This window comes from Lytechinus pictus, chromosome 17 (assembly GCF_037042905.1).
Source record: "Lytechinus pictus isolate F3 Inbred chromosome 17, Lp3.0, whole genome shotgun sequence".
Lineage (NCBI taxonomy): Eukaryota > Metazoa > Echinodermata > Echinoidea > Temnopleuroida > Toxopneustidae > Lytechinus > Lytechinus pictus.
This window is the reverse complement of record NC_087261.1, coordinates 6395867-6415853: the sequence shown is the minus strand read 5'-3', so window position 1 is coordinate 6415853 and position 19987 is coordinate 6395867. Positions and strand designations below refer to the sequence as shown.

Genomic DNA, 19987 nt, shown 5'->3' with positions numbered 1-19987 from the left:
CTCTGCTGCAGGAACTTCTTTTATTTTAAGGATAACGTTTCTAATAGTGTAGGGAGCTTTCCACGAACTTGCGTGGTTCTTGCGAAGTTCTCATGACGTTCGTACGATGTCTTACGATCATGTCGAATGCGGTTTCGCACAAAGATGAACAGTGTTGACAAATTTGGACAAGACCACCGACCAATTTTCGAACCCGGCTACGAACGTTTTTGTAAGAACTTATTGTGAAATGATCTGAAAATCGCTCATGCAGCATTTTATGTCATCCTTGGCATTTGTAACCGGCGCTTTACTCTAGCTTCATGTACAGTACATGTACACATATTTGAACATGTCCTCATTCTACGGGTGCTTGGTATTATTGCAGAGTGCGCTCTTATATTTATCATGTGTACAAAATTATAAATATGAATTCAAGTCACTAGTTTAAATCAAGTAAAAAAAGGTTATCAAACTGGCCTAGATAGTTGCATGACATAAAGAATAATTTCAATAATAATAATGATGATAATAATAATAATATGTATGCCCTCTCTCTCTCTCTTTCTATCTTAATAGTAAGTTTAATTGGTTATTGGTTCTCGCTGTTGAATCACAATGTTATGTCGATTTCTTTTGTTTATTCTGTCATTCTCCAGATTACACCTATCTTGGATGTTTCTATGATAATAACAGAAGAGAATCCCTTCCTGATCTGATTTACTGTGAAAGAGATATATACCCTTACGATACATGTCAGAATACATGTGGACCACAAGCTCAGTACTGTCAATCTCAAGAGATGACAATTGAACTATGCAGAGATATTTGTGCTGATCAGAACATGAGATACTTTGGACTTCAAGCAGGCACACAGTGCCTTTGTGGTGGATTCTTTGCACCTTATAATGTTCTGGGTCAACCAGATGGCAATGATACATGCAACAGAAATTGTTCAGGAAATTCAACTCAAATGTGTGGAGCAGATTTTCAAGCTAGCGTCTATCAAATAAATGGTGAGACAATAATGCTGTGGTGAAAGGGAACGGATTATAGATTAAAATTAATGGAGATACAATGATAACATACCGTCTAAAGATATTGGTTAAAATTTTTACAACCACGTGAGTAATTATGTGTCCAACCAATTTTGGGCAGTATTTTACCCAATGCGGAAAGCATATTGTCCAGTAAGGTTAAAAAATAAGCAGCAATTTCTTTAGAATGGGCAAAAAAAAAATTCACACTGGATGAATGAAAATGCCCCCCAAAAATATCAATTGTTGGTTAGAAACATAATTTCCCTCATGGAGCACTTTTACCTAAATTTTAATTGTGTAATATCATGAAATTGTTTTTAACACTAGCCATTTTATTAATAATGACTATTATGAACCAACTTCAATAGCGACCAATTTGAAAGACAATGCGTTATTCATATTTTTTTAATTTGATTTTATTTAAATAATACTATGTCTATAATGTTGTAATGCCGTCATTAATTGATAAAACATACATTGCGGTTGCATTTTGTTTTTGTGAATTTTAATGGCATAATATTTGAAGGCGAAATAATTACAAGGAGAGCCCTTCAAATCAATCGTTTCCTGAATATTTTTACAACAGTCCTGGACACTGGGAACCGATTGTGAAGTAGATTTTAGTATTTCTTCATGTGGATTGTTGATAGGAGAAGTGATTGTTTGAATTTATTAGCAGATGGGGTTATCATTTTCAATCTCTCCATATATGCCATTGTGGTGGTATTATCATCGGAGAGTGCCTATTCTGACGAAGAAAAAAGATTTGGTTCTCACAGCAATTTGATCTAATTTGCATTCATTTTTGTCAACAGAATCACCATCGGACTGTTTTAATCCAGGATACGTTTTAAACGGTGACCAATCGCAGCAGGATAGTTCTTTATACAACGCGAGTGACGTCATCGACTTCGCCACTGTCTGTCCACCACCAAGTATCAAGGATGGCGCCGCTTCTATCACGTGTACTGCATCCGGGAACTGGACAAACCCTCCTCCTACCTGTACGGTCAGGTGTTCCACGCCCACTGCACCCATACATGCTAGTTTCAGCTCATGGCAGACATTGAATGACAGCTACGCAGTCGATGATGAAGTCTTCTTTGATTGTGATATGGATCCTTCGAGGACGAATCAAACATTGACATGTGGTTACTTTGGTGACTGGGAGACCGTTGTCCCGGATTGTCCTGGTAAGTTTATTTCACACCTCTACAACCTGACCTAATGCTAACCACCCAATATCCAGGATTTCACACTATCTGATAGTTTGACTGACATTAACATTCTTCTCAAACAAAATTTATCAATCTGGATAAATCTTCCACTAAATATAAATATTTAGTAATCGAACTCATACATTAATTTTAGTAGAAGAGTTATCCAGACTACAAATTTGACAGACTATAACACAATGATATTAATCTCATTGACATAGTTACTTTGCAATGGAATCAAAGTGCCGTTCAAATGTCATCAACGCCCCGTTTCACGACAACATCCATATAATGTAATTTTCTAACATTATTGTTTCAACCGTCCTTTTATCCTAATATGCTATAGTAAAAAATATAGATTCACAGTCAGTTACGTAGCCTGAATCATTATTATAAATATTAAGGAATGTGATGAATATTTGCAAAGGGATAAATGGAAACATTCATTTCGATTGGCTACAAGCCCTGTTACCATGGTTAATAACAATGTTTCCACGATGTAAGATCTTTTTTTTTTAAGATGGGACTGATCTAACATTTCAACTCAATATCAGTCACAGATATTTCGTTTTCATAATCCAAATCAAACTGTTCGGCCACGATACTAAAAGAAAGGGTACTGGTTATTTTTTCCATAAAATCATAAAACTTACATGGTCGCCAACGGTTGAAAGGGAGGATGTAATGCAGACATATTGGTAAATGGTAAAAGACGTTGTCTATTGAGGGATGAAAAGATATGATCAGTCTTTTTAAAAATGCAATACATTTATATGTATTCTGAATCTTCCGGATTTCCAAGACATGAGATTTTTTTTCTTTTTTTGGGGGGTGGGCCATATTCGAGCAAATGAACTCGGATTCCCTTTGTGATATTCGGGGTGATATTAGACACAAACTGAACATTATTTGATCGTAGCCATGATAGTTCAATTAGTTTTACCACATTCATTTTATCATTATACTTTAACAAAAATCATATAGCTGTTCATTATCATCTAGCCATCAATAACCATCGCAATTAATCAAACTAATCCATTTATTTGTATGTATATCTACTAACCATTCAACTAATAAGCACCGTCAACAACGGTTTCAACAACAACACAATCAACCATCACCTCGACTTCCACAACGATGTCGCTCTCGACCACGCCAGTGTATTCATCTACAAATGGAGGCGATGGTAGTAGTACTCGTCAAAATACGGCGACAGGTATATACTAACATTTAATATCATCCTGAAGATACCCTTTCTGTCAATAATTTAGAAGGATATGGTATGAGAGAGGTATATTAGATGTGTGTCGAAATTACCAAAGTTGCTACTGCATATTAAGATGAAGAGTCAACACATTGCTCCATGTTGGTTGATAGCATTACTGAATGTATTAATCATTTAAGAGAGATCTATAATGTTCTGATGAAATATATACTTACAAATAAGATAAATCCTGTTTTAAACGATCAAAATCTGAGAAATCATGTATGATTAATAGCATTAACCATGGCATTGGAATAAGGAAAATGATTTGGTATTCTTCTTTCTGGCACAGGGAACGTTTGAAATAGATTACTGCAATTGTGTTCATATTGGAATGAACACGGGGTCGGGGCTTTCCTTTTCTGATCTGAACAAATGAAATATACACATCCTCATGAATAATATAAGTAAAACTGGTAGATAGATGTAGTTGCTTGCCCTGTCAATTCACACCATCTAACCCGATATGCTTTTATTTCGATATACATTCATCAAAGTAAGATGAGTGCATCTCGAAAAGCTTCAGTACATGGATGTCCTGTTCCAAGTACTTAACAAGTTACCCTGACACCAATATATATTTTAAAAAATGTTAGATCATGATCATATTATAGTGCTGTAATTATCATAATATTATAATCATATTAACTCAGTGATTATTAACTTTTCTTTCTCTACTAACTTTTTTGATTAGCTTAGATCTAACATACATTTTTATCATCATTTTTTTATGATTTTAAAAGTGCATTTTGACATTGTAACACTGATAGTGGTAATGATGGTAACATCCGTTACTAGTATGATATGTCATAATCATTGTTATTAATTGGCATTACTCTCATTCTATCATTTTATCTTTTCATGATTATCATCAACCATCACATTTCCATAACATAACGTATATGTTTCGGTAACGATATATTCCTTCGACGGCTCATCCAGAAACCCCGCCACCAACTAATGGATCTACAACCACTAATATTGCAGCTACAACTGTTTCAACAACTGTTTCAACAACCGAATCTGTAAATGATTCTTCCTCAACAATTGAAACAACAACATCAGGAGGTATTATGATGAATTTTGCGGTGTTTGTCAAAGAGGTTCTGGCTTGCTTGCACCCTCTCAAAGCAGCACTGAACTTTGTTGGCAAAAAATAACATAATTATGCAAAATGCAAAATTCAGGTCGCTTTGGACGAGGTTTACTTTTTTCCCTTTTTTAACTTTCATAAAACATTTTTTTGTTCTTTTAATGCTAGAAAATGTTTCCAACCTAACTTAACCTTCTTTGCTAAATGTTGTTTTCGTTGTTGTTGCTGTTGCATAATCCATCAATTTCCTAAGTAGCTGAATGATGAAATTTGTTGTTTATATAATAAAGTCAAATGCGTATTCGAATGTACCGCGTATCCTTTCTATCTTTACACGTATATTATGCACCCCTTTTTGCCAAAATACAAAATACACATTGCATGTTAGTAAAATACAATTGATGGGGTTCTCACCCCTCCCCCGCTTCCTTGATGTCAGTTATACCCTTTATCCTAAACCAATTCCAAATAGTTGTTCAGTCAATGTATAAACTGTGCCCTGTCTTACAAAGAGTTGCGATTGATCCGATCAATCGCAACTATGGACGGCCAGCAACGTCAACATCTATTATGCATGTATGTTCAAAACATTTTCTAGCATGATGTATATTCATGCATTCATTGTTATCTGTTTTCTTGAAAATTCACTGTGCTTCTCATTATTTACAAAGGACATTGAGCAAATTTCCTGTAGAAAAAAAAATATGACACTGATGGATTTCCATAGAGTTACGATTGATTGGAACAACTTAACTCTTTGTAAGACGGGGCCCTGATCTTCCCCCTTCTACTATCTCTCTCCCTTTTATCTTTCTTTCTCCTCCTCACCATCTTGATATCTGCCTTTACTCTCTCCATCATCTCTTACACTCTATCACCATACAGCAGTTCCAGTTTGTATTTTCTACCTCTTTTCATTCACCCTTTCCATTTTCTCCTGCTTTTTCTTATTCTCCTCCTCTTTCAACTTCTCTTTTTTTCCTTCGTGAGAGTAATGATATCAAGAACCTCACACCCTCGCTGGCATTCCCAATCCTACTGCAGTATTACAACGTGTCAATATCCATCTCATATGCCCGATTGCTTAATAAGCTCTTCACTTGGGTCAGCTTCCGCATCAGCTCACCTCGTTGCCATGGCGACAACAAAAAGTCTCATAAGAATTTCAAATCTTCCCTTGCCGCGGAGCATTTCTCCCCAGATGCTCGCTATCCAGAAATAATTTTCTGCAAAGCTTGTATTTCCTGCCCTTTATGATTGATTATGATATGCATTAAGTCTTTCATTTTCTTCAAAATATAACGCCATGTATTATTCTCGGTCTAAGCTTTTCGATGTTCAGCGATGTGAGTTTGTGAAGTTATCATGATCAAATTACTTGCAGAAATCGCAGCAATTGTCGCGTTGGTCTGTATACCGTATCAATATGCCTGAAGAGGTTTAATTATATTGCCAATGTATTGGTGTAATAACTTCTAAAGATTTTGGAAAAAGGAAGGGAGTTCATTTCGAGATAATGAAACTACACATTTATTAGATTTACGTTTCATTAGAAAATTCATACAAATCATACACGCGATTACATACATATTACATCATCTTGAATACCATAAATTATCTAAATTATATATTTCGTAAGATGAGCCAAAATTGGAATTGCCTTACAGTAGGAGGGGGTTTCATCAATATTAGTTGTCCGACAAGTTTTCAGGGGAGCGTTTCATCAACATTTTTGTCTGACAAGTTGTCAGATCTGACAACTTTCCTTGATTCTGATTGGCTGAGAGGTACTGTTGCTATGGTAATTGTCGGATAAAACAGGATATGTCGGATAAAATCCTTTCATGAAACGCCCCCCATATCTGACAACTTTCCTTGATTTTGATTGGTTGAAATCTGGCGTTACTATAGTAACTGTCAGATAAAGTGTCCGACGAGTCCTTACATGAAACGCTTCCAGGCCTACTCCAATTTTAGTTAGATTTTCAGTGTAATGTTTGTTTTATAGTACTTTTAGTTTGATTATAATTATCATTGCGAAGTGATCACAATATTGAAGCGCTCTAGAAATACAATATATTTCAACTTTGACTTTCCAGTGTGCCATAAACAACAGGGTAAAATGGCTTGTATCGTAAAAAGGGTTCATTAGAAGTGATTATTCGAGGTTGTTTTGTAGAGAAGGCGTGTGAACGATAAATTGCACCTAATGAATTGCAACATGATCACGAAGCCAGGGTTTACCCCTTTTTATGAATGTATTCAACATCTATTGCTGTTAATAACGCTACCCTGCACGCATAATTGGCTTGCATATAATTTCTTACCTTTGTCCCGCTTCTTTTTTTCCTTGATATTTTACCGTTTCTTTCGTTTGCTGGATTGTACGGGGATACCATGTGCTTGGATATATAAAGGAAATGTAATTTCTATGTGCTTGCCTGTTGCTTTGACGTCATTATTTCAGAAATAGTATTATTGCAAAACTGCTCTGTTTTCTCTCGTTTTAGTCTACTCCCTTATTCGAAACTTGGTTTCTATTGTTTACTCTGTTCTCCATTTTATTTGCCTTTGCTTTTTTGATTATCAACAATAATAATACATATTATTTCTAAGGCGCGAATTCAATCTTAAAATGCTCAACACTGAAAAAAATATATCGGGTAAATTTTTTACCACCATGAGGGTAATTATGTGTCCAACCGATTCGGGGCAGTATTTTACCCAAATGCGGGAAACATATTGTCCAGTAAGGTTACAAATAAGCAGCAATTACTTTAGAATGGGCACAATTTTCATCACACTGGATAACTAAAAATGCCTAAAAGAAATACACAAAGTTGGTTGGACACATAAAAACCAAACTGGTGTTGTTTAACACTTCTCTGGTGTGGACATATAATATTATAGATTCCGGGCTGGTGTTAAATTAACACCTGAGTTTTTTTCAGTGTACTTGAATCTTACTTTGTATCTCCCCCCTTTTTTTTCTTACTTTTTTGTTTTTTGTTATCGTTTTTATATGCTTTAGTTTAACGATTGATTATGATTATGTAATTTTATAACATTTTGGTGGCCTGTGGCCCATGCACAACCTAAGCTTCTTTTTCATCTTATCTCACCTATGGTTGCAATGTTCCTTAATAATGTAATACATGTATATATTATTCTGTATTTTTTTTCACTTTTTGTTCTTTGCTATTTACTTGTAATGCAATGATTTACTGTTGCTGTTGTCGGAATTGAAATGAAATTAAGATTCAGTCATTCATTAATGGACTGAATCAAGATCATCACACCAGTAACTTATTAAGACTCCAAAGACACGTGTAGCATATGGTTCGCGAGCTTTCTCTGCCTCAGCACCTTCTCTCTTGAATAATTTGCCGTTAAATTTAAGACTTATACCATCACTGGAGACCTTCAAATCTAAACTGAAGTCTTATCTATTATAACAGTATTAGTTATTGGCACTTTGACACTCATCCAAACTTTTTCATTCTTTCTTTTCTTGTGCGCCTCGGAATAGAATATTTCTAGATAGATGGCGCTATATAAATGCCTATTATTAGTAGTATTGTTTATTATTATCATTATTATTATTATTATTATTATCAATGAATAAATAAAAAATGAAATCCCACATCGTGGACACCTGTATAGTCATGACAGTGTGAGTGCTCACAATGTGTTCTCTCAACGGAATATGTTAAAGTGCTAAAGATTAACAGTGTTACGAAGATATCACCACACATTTTTATTGTGGATAGACTGTAGGTCTGTTTCTCTTTCTCTATCGATTCCTTCATTTCTTTTCCTAAATTTATAGTAGTAACCTGCCATACTTCAATTCATCATTTTACCTGACCAAAGCAAGCCATTTGACATATTTCTATCTCTTTCTCAGGGCCCCCAACAACAGACTCGACCACAATGTCCGTCTCAACAGCCTCGACCACAATGTCCGTCTCAACAGCATCCGCGTCGACAGACCAAGCCACCTCGACATCGTCCTCACCAAGTGCCTCATCATCGAGCCCGTCGTCATCAATGACTGACGACAGCACACCCAGACAGCCGATCACGATGACGTCATCACCTGGCGGGCAAGACCCATCCACACCCATTGTTACAGATGGTAGTGGTGGGTCGACACCTGTCGACAGGGGTGCAAACACAGGCGATGATATAGGTATGAAATTGTTTTGTGTTGGGCTTTATACCAGAGATTTATGTCAGAGATCCGGTTACAGCTCGTTATTCCGAATATTTGAATAATCCAAAGGATCGATATTCCGAAGGTTTATTAGTCTGAAAGATTCATTATTCCGAAGATTTGTTTATCCGAAAATAAAATTAGGTTATGTCTTCCAAGGGTTGGTTAATAAAAAAACAAATAAAGTTCCCTTTTCCCATGATTTCGACTGATCGCTTGTCCGAAACTGAGACAAGATTATTGTGATTCATTATTGATGATAGTGTGTATTCGCACCGAGACGCGAAACGCTTCAAAAACCTAGAAAAATATGTTGATGTTGAAAATGCCCATCAAATTACAATGAACAAGTGGGAGGTTTTTCTCGAAAATTGGTGAACCGGAACAGCAGTTTCGCTCAAAGTTTCGGAGCTGACGAAAAATTGCAAATGAGTCGTTTGTCCAGAGTCCAATATTATCTTGCTGTACTGATTCACAAAGACTTATTGGTTGCTCTTTGTCATGAACATTTGACAATGCATTTTCTATATTATTGAAAGTGTTCTCTATCCCGTGCGAAAACTCCCTAATTTCGTAAAGGCGAACCTTATTCTATTTTTCGGACCAACAAGCCTTCGGAACTTTACCTTATTTTATTGTTGGCGTATAAAGCCTTGGGAACAATGTCACAAATGTTCGGACTAACGATCATCTTGGTCGTGGTAGACGATTTGTGTGTTTTCGGAATAACTAGCCTTTAGAATAATAAACTGTATGAATAATGAACCGAGCGTATTTAAAGAAACCGAGTTCAGTTATGTAAGAAAAAAACTTCATGAATCGTTTCAGATTTCAACTTTAATCTCTATCGTCCTATAGCTACGATTATTATGTTATTTATTTTATTCTGTAACAGGAACGGTCCTCGACACATATTACATGAATGACTGAATGAATGACTTATTTCTTTTATTTGCTTTGTCTATCATTTTCTCATGTTCACAATTGTTATGATAATATTGTATAATCAATATTGATTTTTTTAATAGGTCTTACTCCGCGACAATGGTAAAAAAATGAATAGATAATAGGAAACCTCATGTACCTTAAAATCGATATGTTGAAATCGCATGTTATCGTTGTAATAAGTCAGAATTTAATGGTTTTGGGATTCACGTTAATTCAAGTGGCATAAAATAGCATTTTCGTATTTTTCCCATCTACCATACCTCAGATCTCGTACCAATCATCGTTGGAGTAGTAGCTGGTTTCCTCGTGATCATCCTCATTATCGTTGTCGTATCCGTTTATTGCTCAAGGTAATACAAGACTTCTTAAAATCACTTTTGATTTAGCTAATTTCACTAATTCTACCCACTTAATTATAATACTTTACTTTAAAATGAACTAAGAGGGCATACCGTTTTCTTAATCGAGAATAAAAACGTAATTCGTTAACCATGCTGCAGTTTCTATCTTATTTGAAAATTGCTCTCGATTTATATTAAAGCTTTGTTCAGAAATAGATCACGATAAAAAAATGCAATCAAATTTAGATTCAGCGAATTGTCTTATTGGTTGGGTTGCTTTGTTTTTACTACATGGCTTTGATATTAGGTACTGATATTAATACAGTATGTCGACATAATAAATGAATATATAACACACACATTACAGTAGCACACTTCATCAAGCTATTGTGACATTTGAGTCACTTGGCTTTGATTCACCAACATGTTTACCTACCAAAATGTTTAGGAAGTGGGTTGTTAATACTGTTTATAATTGAACTTAGATATGATTGTCTCATCTTATTTGATCTTAATTCATCTAATTTCATTTGGTCTATTAGGTCCGTACTTACTTTGATCTTATACTATTTTACCTCATATTACTTCAATTCATTTAATCTCGTCCTCTCTTCATATCAGATCTTATCTTATCTCATATTATCTCATCTCATCTTAGTTTAAAAATTAACCTTTTTATCTTCAAGTGATCATAACCCGTATTCTCATCTTAAACATACCACTTTATGCATCATTTCACCTTGATAGCAAACCATCGTTAAGAGTAGGTCCGGCATAAATTGATGGTGTAAGTAGCGGGAGTGTACCCACGACTAAAACTTTAATGGTGTATAATGGTAAAAGCGCTACCTGAATAGAAGGGGCATGCGTCATTGTTTAAATGATACTTATTCTATGCTTTTCACACTGCATTTCCTTAACACCATACTATCCTTAACCCGGACTATCCTTAACCCCATACTATCTTTTTTTCGATTCACACTGTCTTTCTTAACCCCGTACTATTGCTTAGCCGGGGTTAACGCCTTAACCCCGGGCAATCACACAGCTCATAAATATTGATGATTTTACAATACAGAGCGCGATTAACGTGCAATTTCGACTTCTGTGATTGGCTAATGCTTAGCCCCGCTTTTGCTTAGCCCTGTTTCGTTTCACACTGCATCTCTTAGCACCGCAATTGTGGTGCTAGCACCACAATAAGCCGGCTAACCCTGCTTTTTTGCAGGGCCAGATAGTACCGTACTATTTACCGTGCTAGCCCACTTTGCTAAGTGTGAAAACGAAGTGGGCTAAGCTTAACCCCGGAAAATTGGTGGGGCTAAGACCCCCCCCCCCCCTTAGCCCCACCAATTTAGGACAAAAAGTGCAGTGTGAAAAGCATATTGGATGCCCATTTTGATAGGGGGAGAGGTGCATATATTCAATCATTCATGGTCGTGGCGCAACCAGCCGATTACCAATTTATGAATAAGAATAGTTTCAAGTTATCGGTGCTTTGGTGAAGCCACTATTGCATGGTTGGTAATGTTGCTTCTATGGGGTGGTGATGGTGCAGGTGCAATGTGGCAACCTAATGGATGCATGTTGTTATCAAAGGGGTTCTTGGTACAGGATTCGATTCCTCTCCCCTTTCCCCCCTTTTTTTATTTCACCGCATTTTCTTATTCTTGTTAACTCGTTAACGGCTTAGTAATCATGAAGATATATGGCCCAATCTGTGAGAATTAACATTTTGACAGTGCCAGGTGTCTTTCTCCTTTTTTCCATAATATTTTATGAGCATTATGTATTTAGGAATAGACTTTTACCCTCGCAATGTATGTAATGTATTATTTACTGATTGTTGAATTTATGTTCATATTTTTTTCTTGGTTTTATTTCGTCAAATCTCAAGGAGAGGAAAACCAACGAGGGAGAAAAAGTATGCAGGAAATAATAACATGAATGTAAAGCACCACGTTCAGAAGTTTATCTTTATTTTTTTTCCAATTATTAGTCAGAAGTTACTCTTTCTTTAAATCCTTCGCTCCAAACGTTGTCAAAAGTGTAGTGTTATTCGTTTGCAAGTCGTGACACTACGTGCTGTGAACGTTCTGCATGCTTATAGTTCTATGTTTGCAAATAGAATAAAATGTCCAGCTTTAAAACTATTCATGTTCACTTTGCTTAATACATTTCTATAAAACTCTGCGAAATTGTTCGTGTTGTCCTAATGATCAGTGTCGTACTTTGATATGTACGTCTTGGCGACTTGGTCACATGTGACTCATATAATTAGAATGTTTGCACACCAATCAATCACCAGATGATAACTTTTTAAATATCATTTTCAATTTCCATAAACTATTGCACGATAACTAGCTGTAAAACGATTTCCCCATTCTCTACTTAAAGTGATAATGATGATTATGATATTGCGATCTTGGAAATGCATAATATTATATCAACAATCGATATGCGTATATATCATGAAAGGAGGTGTTTTTAGTCTATCTTACTTTTATTTCCCTTATTTTATCCATCAAGATTCAAACGTATTATAGTTTTAAATAATGTTTTATGTGTGTGTCTCTCATATTACATTCCTGAAGATAATTTATAGAGAGAGGATAGTAATGTCACGAATAACACTATAGACCAGGGCTAAATTTCAATACCATTTTAACATCTAATAATTTTGTTTTAGGCGTTGACGAATCAGCTCGTGAGTGGGTTTGTTGCATCTTAATCCAGACATGATACATATTGACATTCATTTTGGAACAAGATGCATTCTTAGAAATAAATTCAAGGGATGATTGTATCCCAATCCCTTGAAGCCTTTAGACCACCGCATGCGTTTTCAGATTTCATACTTTTATAGTTTTATTTTGTGTTGACATGTCCGTAATCATGTTTATTGCATGTTTCTTAATTGCATTTTCGTCACCAGCATTTTAGTAAGATTTTTATGGCGGTTTTCATGGTTACGCAAAAGCACAGTGCCCACTTTGACTTATTTTGTATGACCATACTTTCTATATTTTAATGAATGCCCTTCACTTTCCGGTAAGTCGCATTTTTAACCCTCTTCAATAGTGCCCCTTTTGCATGTTTTTGATTATCAAAAGCTCTTTCTTCTATGCAGCGTTAGTTTCATTTTTATCAATGAAATCTCCATTTGCACTATATGGTTTTTATCAACTCTCATAAGAAGTACGACTGTAACCGATATATTTACTAATAAATATGGGCCTAAGTTATATTTCCTGGTTCTGGTTGCCCCTTCGAGAGAAAACCCATTTGAATTTCCAGATTGCAGTTCGCTTGCAATCAGGCATTGAATATTGCATGTAATGATAACGGCATTTCTTTGGATTAAAAACTAACATGTAATTGCTTTTTAAAATGTAGAGTAAAAAAAGAATAACAAATACTAATTTGTAAGACTGATATCATTTGTAATATTTCTATGCGAATGTCCGTGTGGCTATTGGTAGTCTAAAAAATATAAGTAATAATTTTTGTTCAGTGTATACATGGTATATAAACAAAATAAGGTAATTTAACGTTTGCTCTCATTATAAACGCAGGAAAGGAAAACAAAAGACGAAGAAGATACCCTTTGACCCGGCCCTGGGAGCCAGTTTTGGAAACCCCGCATTCGAGGAAGACGAGGAGGCCGAGACGGCGCGACGTGGTTTCGTGCAGGAGAACGACTACGGTGACAGGCAGACATACGACATCGGTGTATCCGACTACGCCATGGAGAATGACGAGGTCGACAGGGCTCCACCTGATGGGAAGGATTCCTCGATCTTCCTCCCTGACAACGGAACGGAGGACGCGACCTACGCGGTAGTGAACAAAAACAGACAAGGTAGCGTAACAAGTTTTAAGCCGGACGACCACAGGGTTTCATGGGCTACTTTACCGCAGAATCAAAGCAATGGAGTTAGCGATGCCTATTACACAGACCCTAACAACCAAGTAGCCACGCCTTTGTAAACGATGACGTCATAGAGGACATTAATTGATAACCAAATGGTGCCTAATTATAGACGAAGTCAAGATATAGGCCTATATTTGGGGGAAAATCATCTTACATTTCTGAAATAAAGATGGATTGAATTTGATTTTTAAAACAGGGTTCATCCTGCCAAGTTATTTTTATATGTGTATTATAGAAATGAAATTGCATGGTATTGCCAAAATTGTTTGATTATGAAAATGAAGATATGCTCCTCTAATATGATGACCATGTTTCTTTAGTAATTGTCATGATGTTATAGACATTGTATTTGCCTAACATGTTGCTGAATTTTCGTCCAAATGCATTGATAAATGCCATGAGATATTTTCTCTAAAAAATGAAAATAGATATCACCAACAAGAGGGCTGAAGATTGTCGTACTTTTTTAATATTATGTGTATTTTATATCAATATACCCACTGGTATGATGATATTAATTGTACTGTTTAGTGCAGTATTTGCGCTTATGAGATATTAAGATAAGGCAAACGCGATTTATTTCACATCGATCATGGCATACATTTTATTTCTCTGAACATTTAAATCCATGAACATGATGAAGAATGGATTCAATTTTGAAATAATATGTCCTGATCGATTCAGGTGATTTCAGTAAAAGTTGTCATATTTGTTACCAAATATATATACATGTATATATGTATATATACAGGATATATATATATATATATATATATATATATATATATATATATATATATATATATATATACATATATATTGCTCACGTTTGAGAGACATAGGGAATACATTCTTGTCCTCCTGAGACGCCCTCGAAATGCACCTCGAGCGGGCTTGTCAGGATAACGTGCAGAACAGGGCAGGAGAGGTGCTCTTGCACGATTTCCTATGAACTTTTCTTTCCTCTCTTTCCTTTATACTTTTCGAACTGATATATATTCAACAAAGAAATCATTCTGTTTTGAAAAAAAGGAAAGCAAATTAACAAGGCAACAATAGTCAAAACTGACTAGTTTTCCTATTCAAAATAACAACAACAACAGCCATTTGTTTCACTTTTTCAACTTTCACATATGCCTTTTTTCAGAAGCCGCCTTAGAAATCTAGTAATGATATTTATTGATATTGTATTCAACGTTCTATTCATTTAGATACAGTAACTACACACTCTCTCTCTCCCCCTCTCTTCTATTCCTGTCTGTCTGTCCCCCCCCCCTCTCTCTCTCCGTTCTCGCAGGGGGGGGGGGCTACACCAATACTACTCTTAGAATCCGAATGGCTATTAAGGAATAGGTACCATGTTTAGAATTAGTCTTATCATAATTATGAAGTTGTTTATTGAGTACCTGGTCTCAGTCCATAGTTAAAGAATTGCTCTACGTATAATAAAATGTCCCCTAATTATAACAATAAAGATAATTGAAAACTAATGATGATGATAATGAATTGATGAAATAATCAATGAACAAATGGAAAATAAAAAAAATTAAATAATTAAATAAACAAATGAATACGCGAATAAACAAACAATTAAATAATGAATAGCTATGTTTGGAGTAACATAAACTTAATAATACAGAGAAGGGATAAGAACGGCAAAATATCTAAATAATGAGGAAAACTAGTAAATATACAAAGCAATGTTGTAGAAGAATAAAAAAGACACACTAAAATATGTCTTTTGTTTTCTTTCAGACGCAGCGGAACCGTAGAATAGTCTGAAAGTCCACCAAACGGTAAAAAAAGCTAGTATGCAAATACTTTTCAGCCCTTGCATCAAATAATTATGTCATTATTCTCTAACATCCAGACAATGTACCCATGATAAATATTCAGGGAGAGCAAATATAGAATTATTAACTTCAGCATTTGGAATAATGATCATTCTAATTATAACTCATGTTTGTTTCGTGTTTTTTCAGCCATCAGCTCATCCGTTTATCCTCTCTAGCTATTTATTTATTCATTTATATATCTATCTTTCCCTCTAACAAAGCATGTATCTATCCATTCAATTCTATCTACCCCACCCCCTCTCTGTCTATCAATTCATCTTTCTTTCTACCTACCTATATCCCCCTCCCTCTATGAATGTTTATCTCCCAATTTCTTGCCCCCCCCCCTCTCCTTCCATCTCTTTCACTCCCTGTCCTTACCTTGCTCGACCATTAAGAGAGCAACTTACATTTTCCGAATATAACCTAGCAGATTTCTACCCACCCCATTTGCATTTTATCCTTATTTACCTCTCAGTGCAACTTTCCTGCTGGCTTCTCACCCGGAGACATCTTCTCTCTTGAACTTCATTTGGCCATCTTCGCATAACCATTTAACATCCTCCTCCATCCCATTCTTTTGATAATAATGTGTGACTTTTTGTGATGTTTTGAGATGTGTCTTATCTATTTTTATATGATTTTTAAGTTTTCATTATATTTTATTAAAATTTTTAATCAGTATTGAAGACGATTACAAAATTATATATTGCACATACATATATTGCATTCTAAACGATCTTATAATATGTTAGAAATACCTCTGTAAATGGAACGGCAATGTTTCGTTGGAACAGCAGTTCGATTATTGTAATAGTAATTTTACCCAGGGTTCCGAAAATTGTTCTCCAAGCGGGCCCAGCTTAACATCATAGCATTATTTATTTCCTTTTTTTAATTTAATTATTTGTATTTAAAGCATTCTGCTTATGTGACTTTATCATGCACATTGTAATCTTTGGTAATAGAAAAATTGCCTAAAATGATGAAAAGCAAGCACTGGCATCTTATCAAAACTTCAGTACTTATTTGGGTATCTCACTTTCTTCGAGGCACGCAAGTTTCATCAGGCCTTCGTCGTAGATGGCGTACTTTAAAGTTTTTGCTAAGCGACGTACGGAGGAATCAAGAACAGAGTAAATATACTGAAAATGCCCGTCAAAATGACAAGGGAAAGCTGGGAATTTTTCGTCGAAAATTGGTGAACCAGAACAGCAATTTCGTCCTAAGTTTTAGATATGAAATGCAATATCGTATTTTATTTCTAGAATCAAGGACTAAACATCTGTTTTGATTTACCAACATTTTCAAGAAAAAAATTCTTGCTGTTCTTTGTCATGACGGGTATTGGTCCATTTCCTCTGTTCTTGAATTACGCCGATGAGCGAAAACACCCTAATGATGCAGTCCGACGAAATGTTAATTGCTATTTTGATACGGATAAGACGACTTCATTTTTTTCGCAGTTAATTCTTTCGTCCTTTTTCTCATCCACATTTTCCGATTATTTCTCTTTCTTTTCACAACTTAATAAATCTCAGTGGCGTATCCCCCATCCCCCCCCCCTCCCCCCGCTTGTGCGGCCACCACTGGGTAAAATTCATTTGGATTAGTGATCTAACTAAAGGGGTTAAATTCATGCGCATCATTGCGTATTTATGCAAATGCAGTCTTTGTCGGTTAACGTATTGCTACATACACACCAACTCATTATTCACGATATCATGCTAATTTTTAACGTGTTTATAATCATTCTGCTATTAAGGGAATGTGATATTTTGTAGTATGGATTTTATTATTTGCTTTCATATGTCATATATCTATTAACACGCATCTATATAGAATGGTAACATTTTATAACATTAAAAAAGGTGATTTTTTAAAGTTTTCAGCTGGACTGAAAAAAGGGAACAAACGTTTTAACAGATTACCTAATGTTTTGTTCTCTTAGTATACTATTTAAATGTATATGTATGTTTAACAGTATATAAATGGGGACATTGCTTATGAATCCAAATCAGGTCCAAATGCCATGAATGCTGTATCGATATGTTTAGAAAGGAAATATTTTTTTAATGTGAAACAGATATTGATTTATTTATGAATCTATTATTCGAAGTTGTACATACATGAAATATTGCTTCGTTATATAATTGTTATAATAATGTAAATGGTTGGCTAGATGAAGTGATTGCCCAAATTTATATTTAAAAAAACTAGCATTTGTGTTGCGTGAATGTAATCAACTTAAATTTTATCATCACTTGCAACATTTAAAAAAAAAATCATGATATTTGGAATTTCTATTCAAATTACATTCCTTTCAAACTTGTATATCATCGAAGAATTAAAATCAGAAGAAATGTATTTAATTTCCTTTATACATTTCACCATTAATTTTATCGGTGAAGAATGAAATATCCATTCTGTATTTGTTTTTGGGAGGGTTGTGTCTAGCATATCTCCAAAGTCAATGACTTTAGCGATAGACAATCATGGTAACGACGATTTTCTTTTCATTTGAAGAGATTCATGTGATTAGATTAAAAATTATAAATTGAATTTTGTTGATTTTTTTTAGATTTGTAACAAAAATGAAGAATATAGTTGAGTTTATATTTTTGCATTATTATGTTAATGTATTACATTGGGAAAAACGCTCCATTGTTTTAGTGAATATTGATGTTAAAAATATTAATCTTGTTTTAAGAGGTGTATATTTAGGGCGATTGACAAGTGGCAAAGAATATGAATATTGAAACAAATTAGTTTGCTTAGTTTCACAATCACTTATCTCTGTTCAGGATTAAGTCTCAAGCTGATTTGAAGAGTGGTTCATTGTGTCGAACTAAAGTATTGCTTTCGTTCTTTCAAATAACCATCACATTGATATGTGCATAATGAATAGCGCATGTCTACATCATACCTTTGATACTGCAAACATTCACTTTCACTCACGGAATTGCCCCGCCTTGTGCAATGTCAGCGCTACAATAGGTTGGTCATATTTTTCTGAGGCTTTTTTCTTTATGGCATGTGTTTTTTTACATGTATGTTCTTTCCTGGTTAGACCGCTATTAAATTGAATTATCTATATTGATAATAAAGTGGTGTGCTATTTTTTTCCACTGCATTTTCTTTACAATTTATCTGAATTCGTGACCAATAGACTCTAATCCAAAGAGGAGCGTTTCATGTAACCATTTCGTGAGATAAATTACCTATATCCCTGGATCTGATTGGATGAACGCATAATATATCATTATAAAAAGACGCCTTTTGAAACCTCACCGGCATGTCAACACATTGCGATTATTTTCAACTGTAGATGGCAGCATACACAACACCCACCGCGCTTCTGGAATTCACTGTCATCAACTCCTGACATATTTAATTGGAAATGTAATGGTTTATGTAAAAGGCAAACATCTCAATAGTTTGTTAATAAGCTTACTCTGTGATACTAGCAAAGTTCGGGGCGTGTCACGCAATGTGAAATGAAACTGTGCTGTGTAGTTTTGTTATTGTTAACGGGATACAAAATGAAAAGTTTACGTGTACAGTGATACAGAGATCAAATAATTGTAAGTGCCTAAAAAGGATATGAAATAAATTGTCACAATAAAATGCCTATCCACTCTAATCATTGTCACAATCTCCTCCTTTCTGTCACATCGTGTTCGTGATATAAACTAATATGGCATTTGGTATAAAAATGCGTGCTTTCACCTAGCTGTTTATATTAATACAGATGCCTTTTTGCCCTTGCTATGCATAATTTTACTCGTGTATCAGTTTGTATAAAAAAAAACAGCTAAACATACATGTACAAGCTTCATTAGCCATTTTAAACCCGAGATTAGTTGAAAATAAGTTGGGAGAAGTGGGACTCCCCCCCCCCCCCCTCCCCCCAACAACAAAAAATGGAAAGAAATAGAGAAAAAGAAACTCAGGAAGAAAGAAAGGGAGAAGAAGAGTGAGGGGAATTAAAGAGAATAGAGGGGAATTTAAAAAATGAAAAAATTGGAGAAGTGAAGAAGAAAATGGAAAAGGGGAGGGGGAAGAAGGAGGCAGATATGAGGGGAAACAGGGAGAGCAAGAGGGAAAGCAGAAAAGGGGA

General features: G+C 35.1%; 1 protein-coding gene across 4 annotated transcripts; it reads left to right on the top strand.

The window, feature by feature from the left end:
* Positions 1–639: 639 nt before the first annotated feature.
* LOC129279820 (CUB and sushi domain-containing protein 3-like) lies at positions 640–19510 on the top strand. 4 transcript variants are annotated; one of them, XM_064111859.1, is made up of 7 exons: positions 643–995; positions 1835–2212; positions 4443–4568; positions 8501–8785; positions 10023–10107; positions 13674–13960; positions 15788–19510. In XM_064111859.1, the coding sequence occupies exons 1-7, from the start codon at positions 782–784 to the stop codon at positions 15802–15804; spliced, it is 1392 nt and encodes a 463-aa protein (XP_063967929.1). In that variant the 5' UTR covers positions 643–781; the 3' UTR covers positions 15805–19510. The 4 variants fall into 4 exon arrangements, with proteins under 4 accessions (XP_063967932.1, XP_063967929.1, XP_063967931.1 ...); XM_064111862.1 differs by lacking the exon at positions 15788–19510 and having other exon boundaries at positions 640–995; positions 13674–14176; XM_064111861.1 differs by lacking the exon at positions 4443–4568.
* The last annotated feature ends 477 nt before the right edge of the window (positions 19511–19987 follow it).

Excerpts from the sequence above, each read along its gene's own strand:
- LOC129279820 (XM_064111862.1), top strand. The coding sequence starts at position 782 with ATGACAATTGAACTATGCAGAGATATTTGTGCTGATCAGAACATGAGA. Across the intron at positions 8,786-10,022 it reads AAACACAGGCGATGATATAG|ATCTCGTACCAATCATCGTT; the intron begins GTATGAAATTGT and ends ACCATACCTCAG. Across the intron at positions 10,108-13,673 it reads GTATCCGTTTATTGCTCAAG|GAAAGGAAAACAAAAGACGA; the intron begins GTAATACAAGAC and ends TTATAAACGCAG.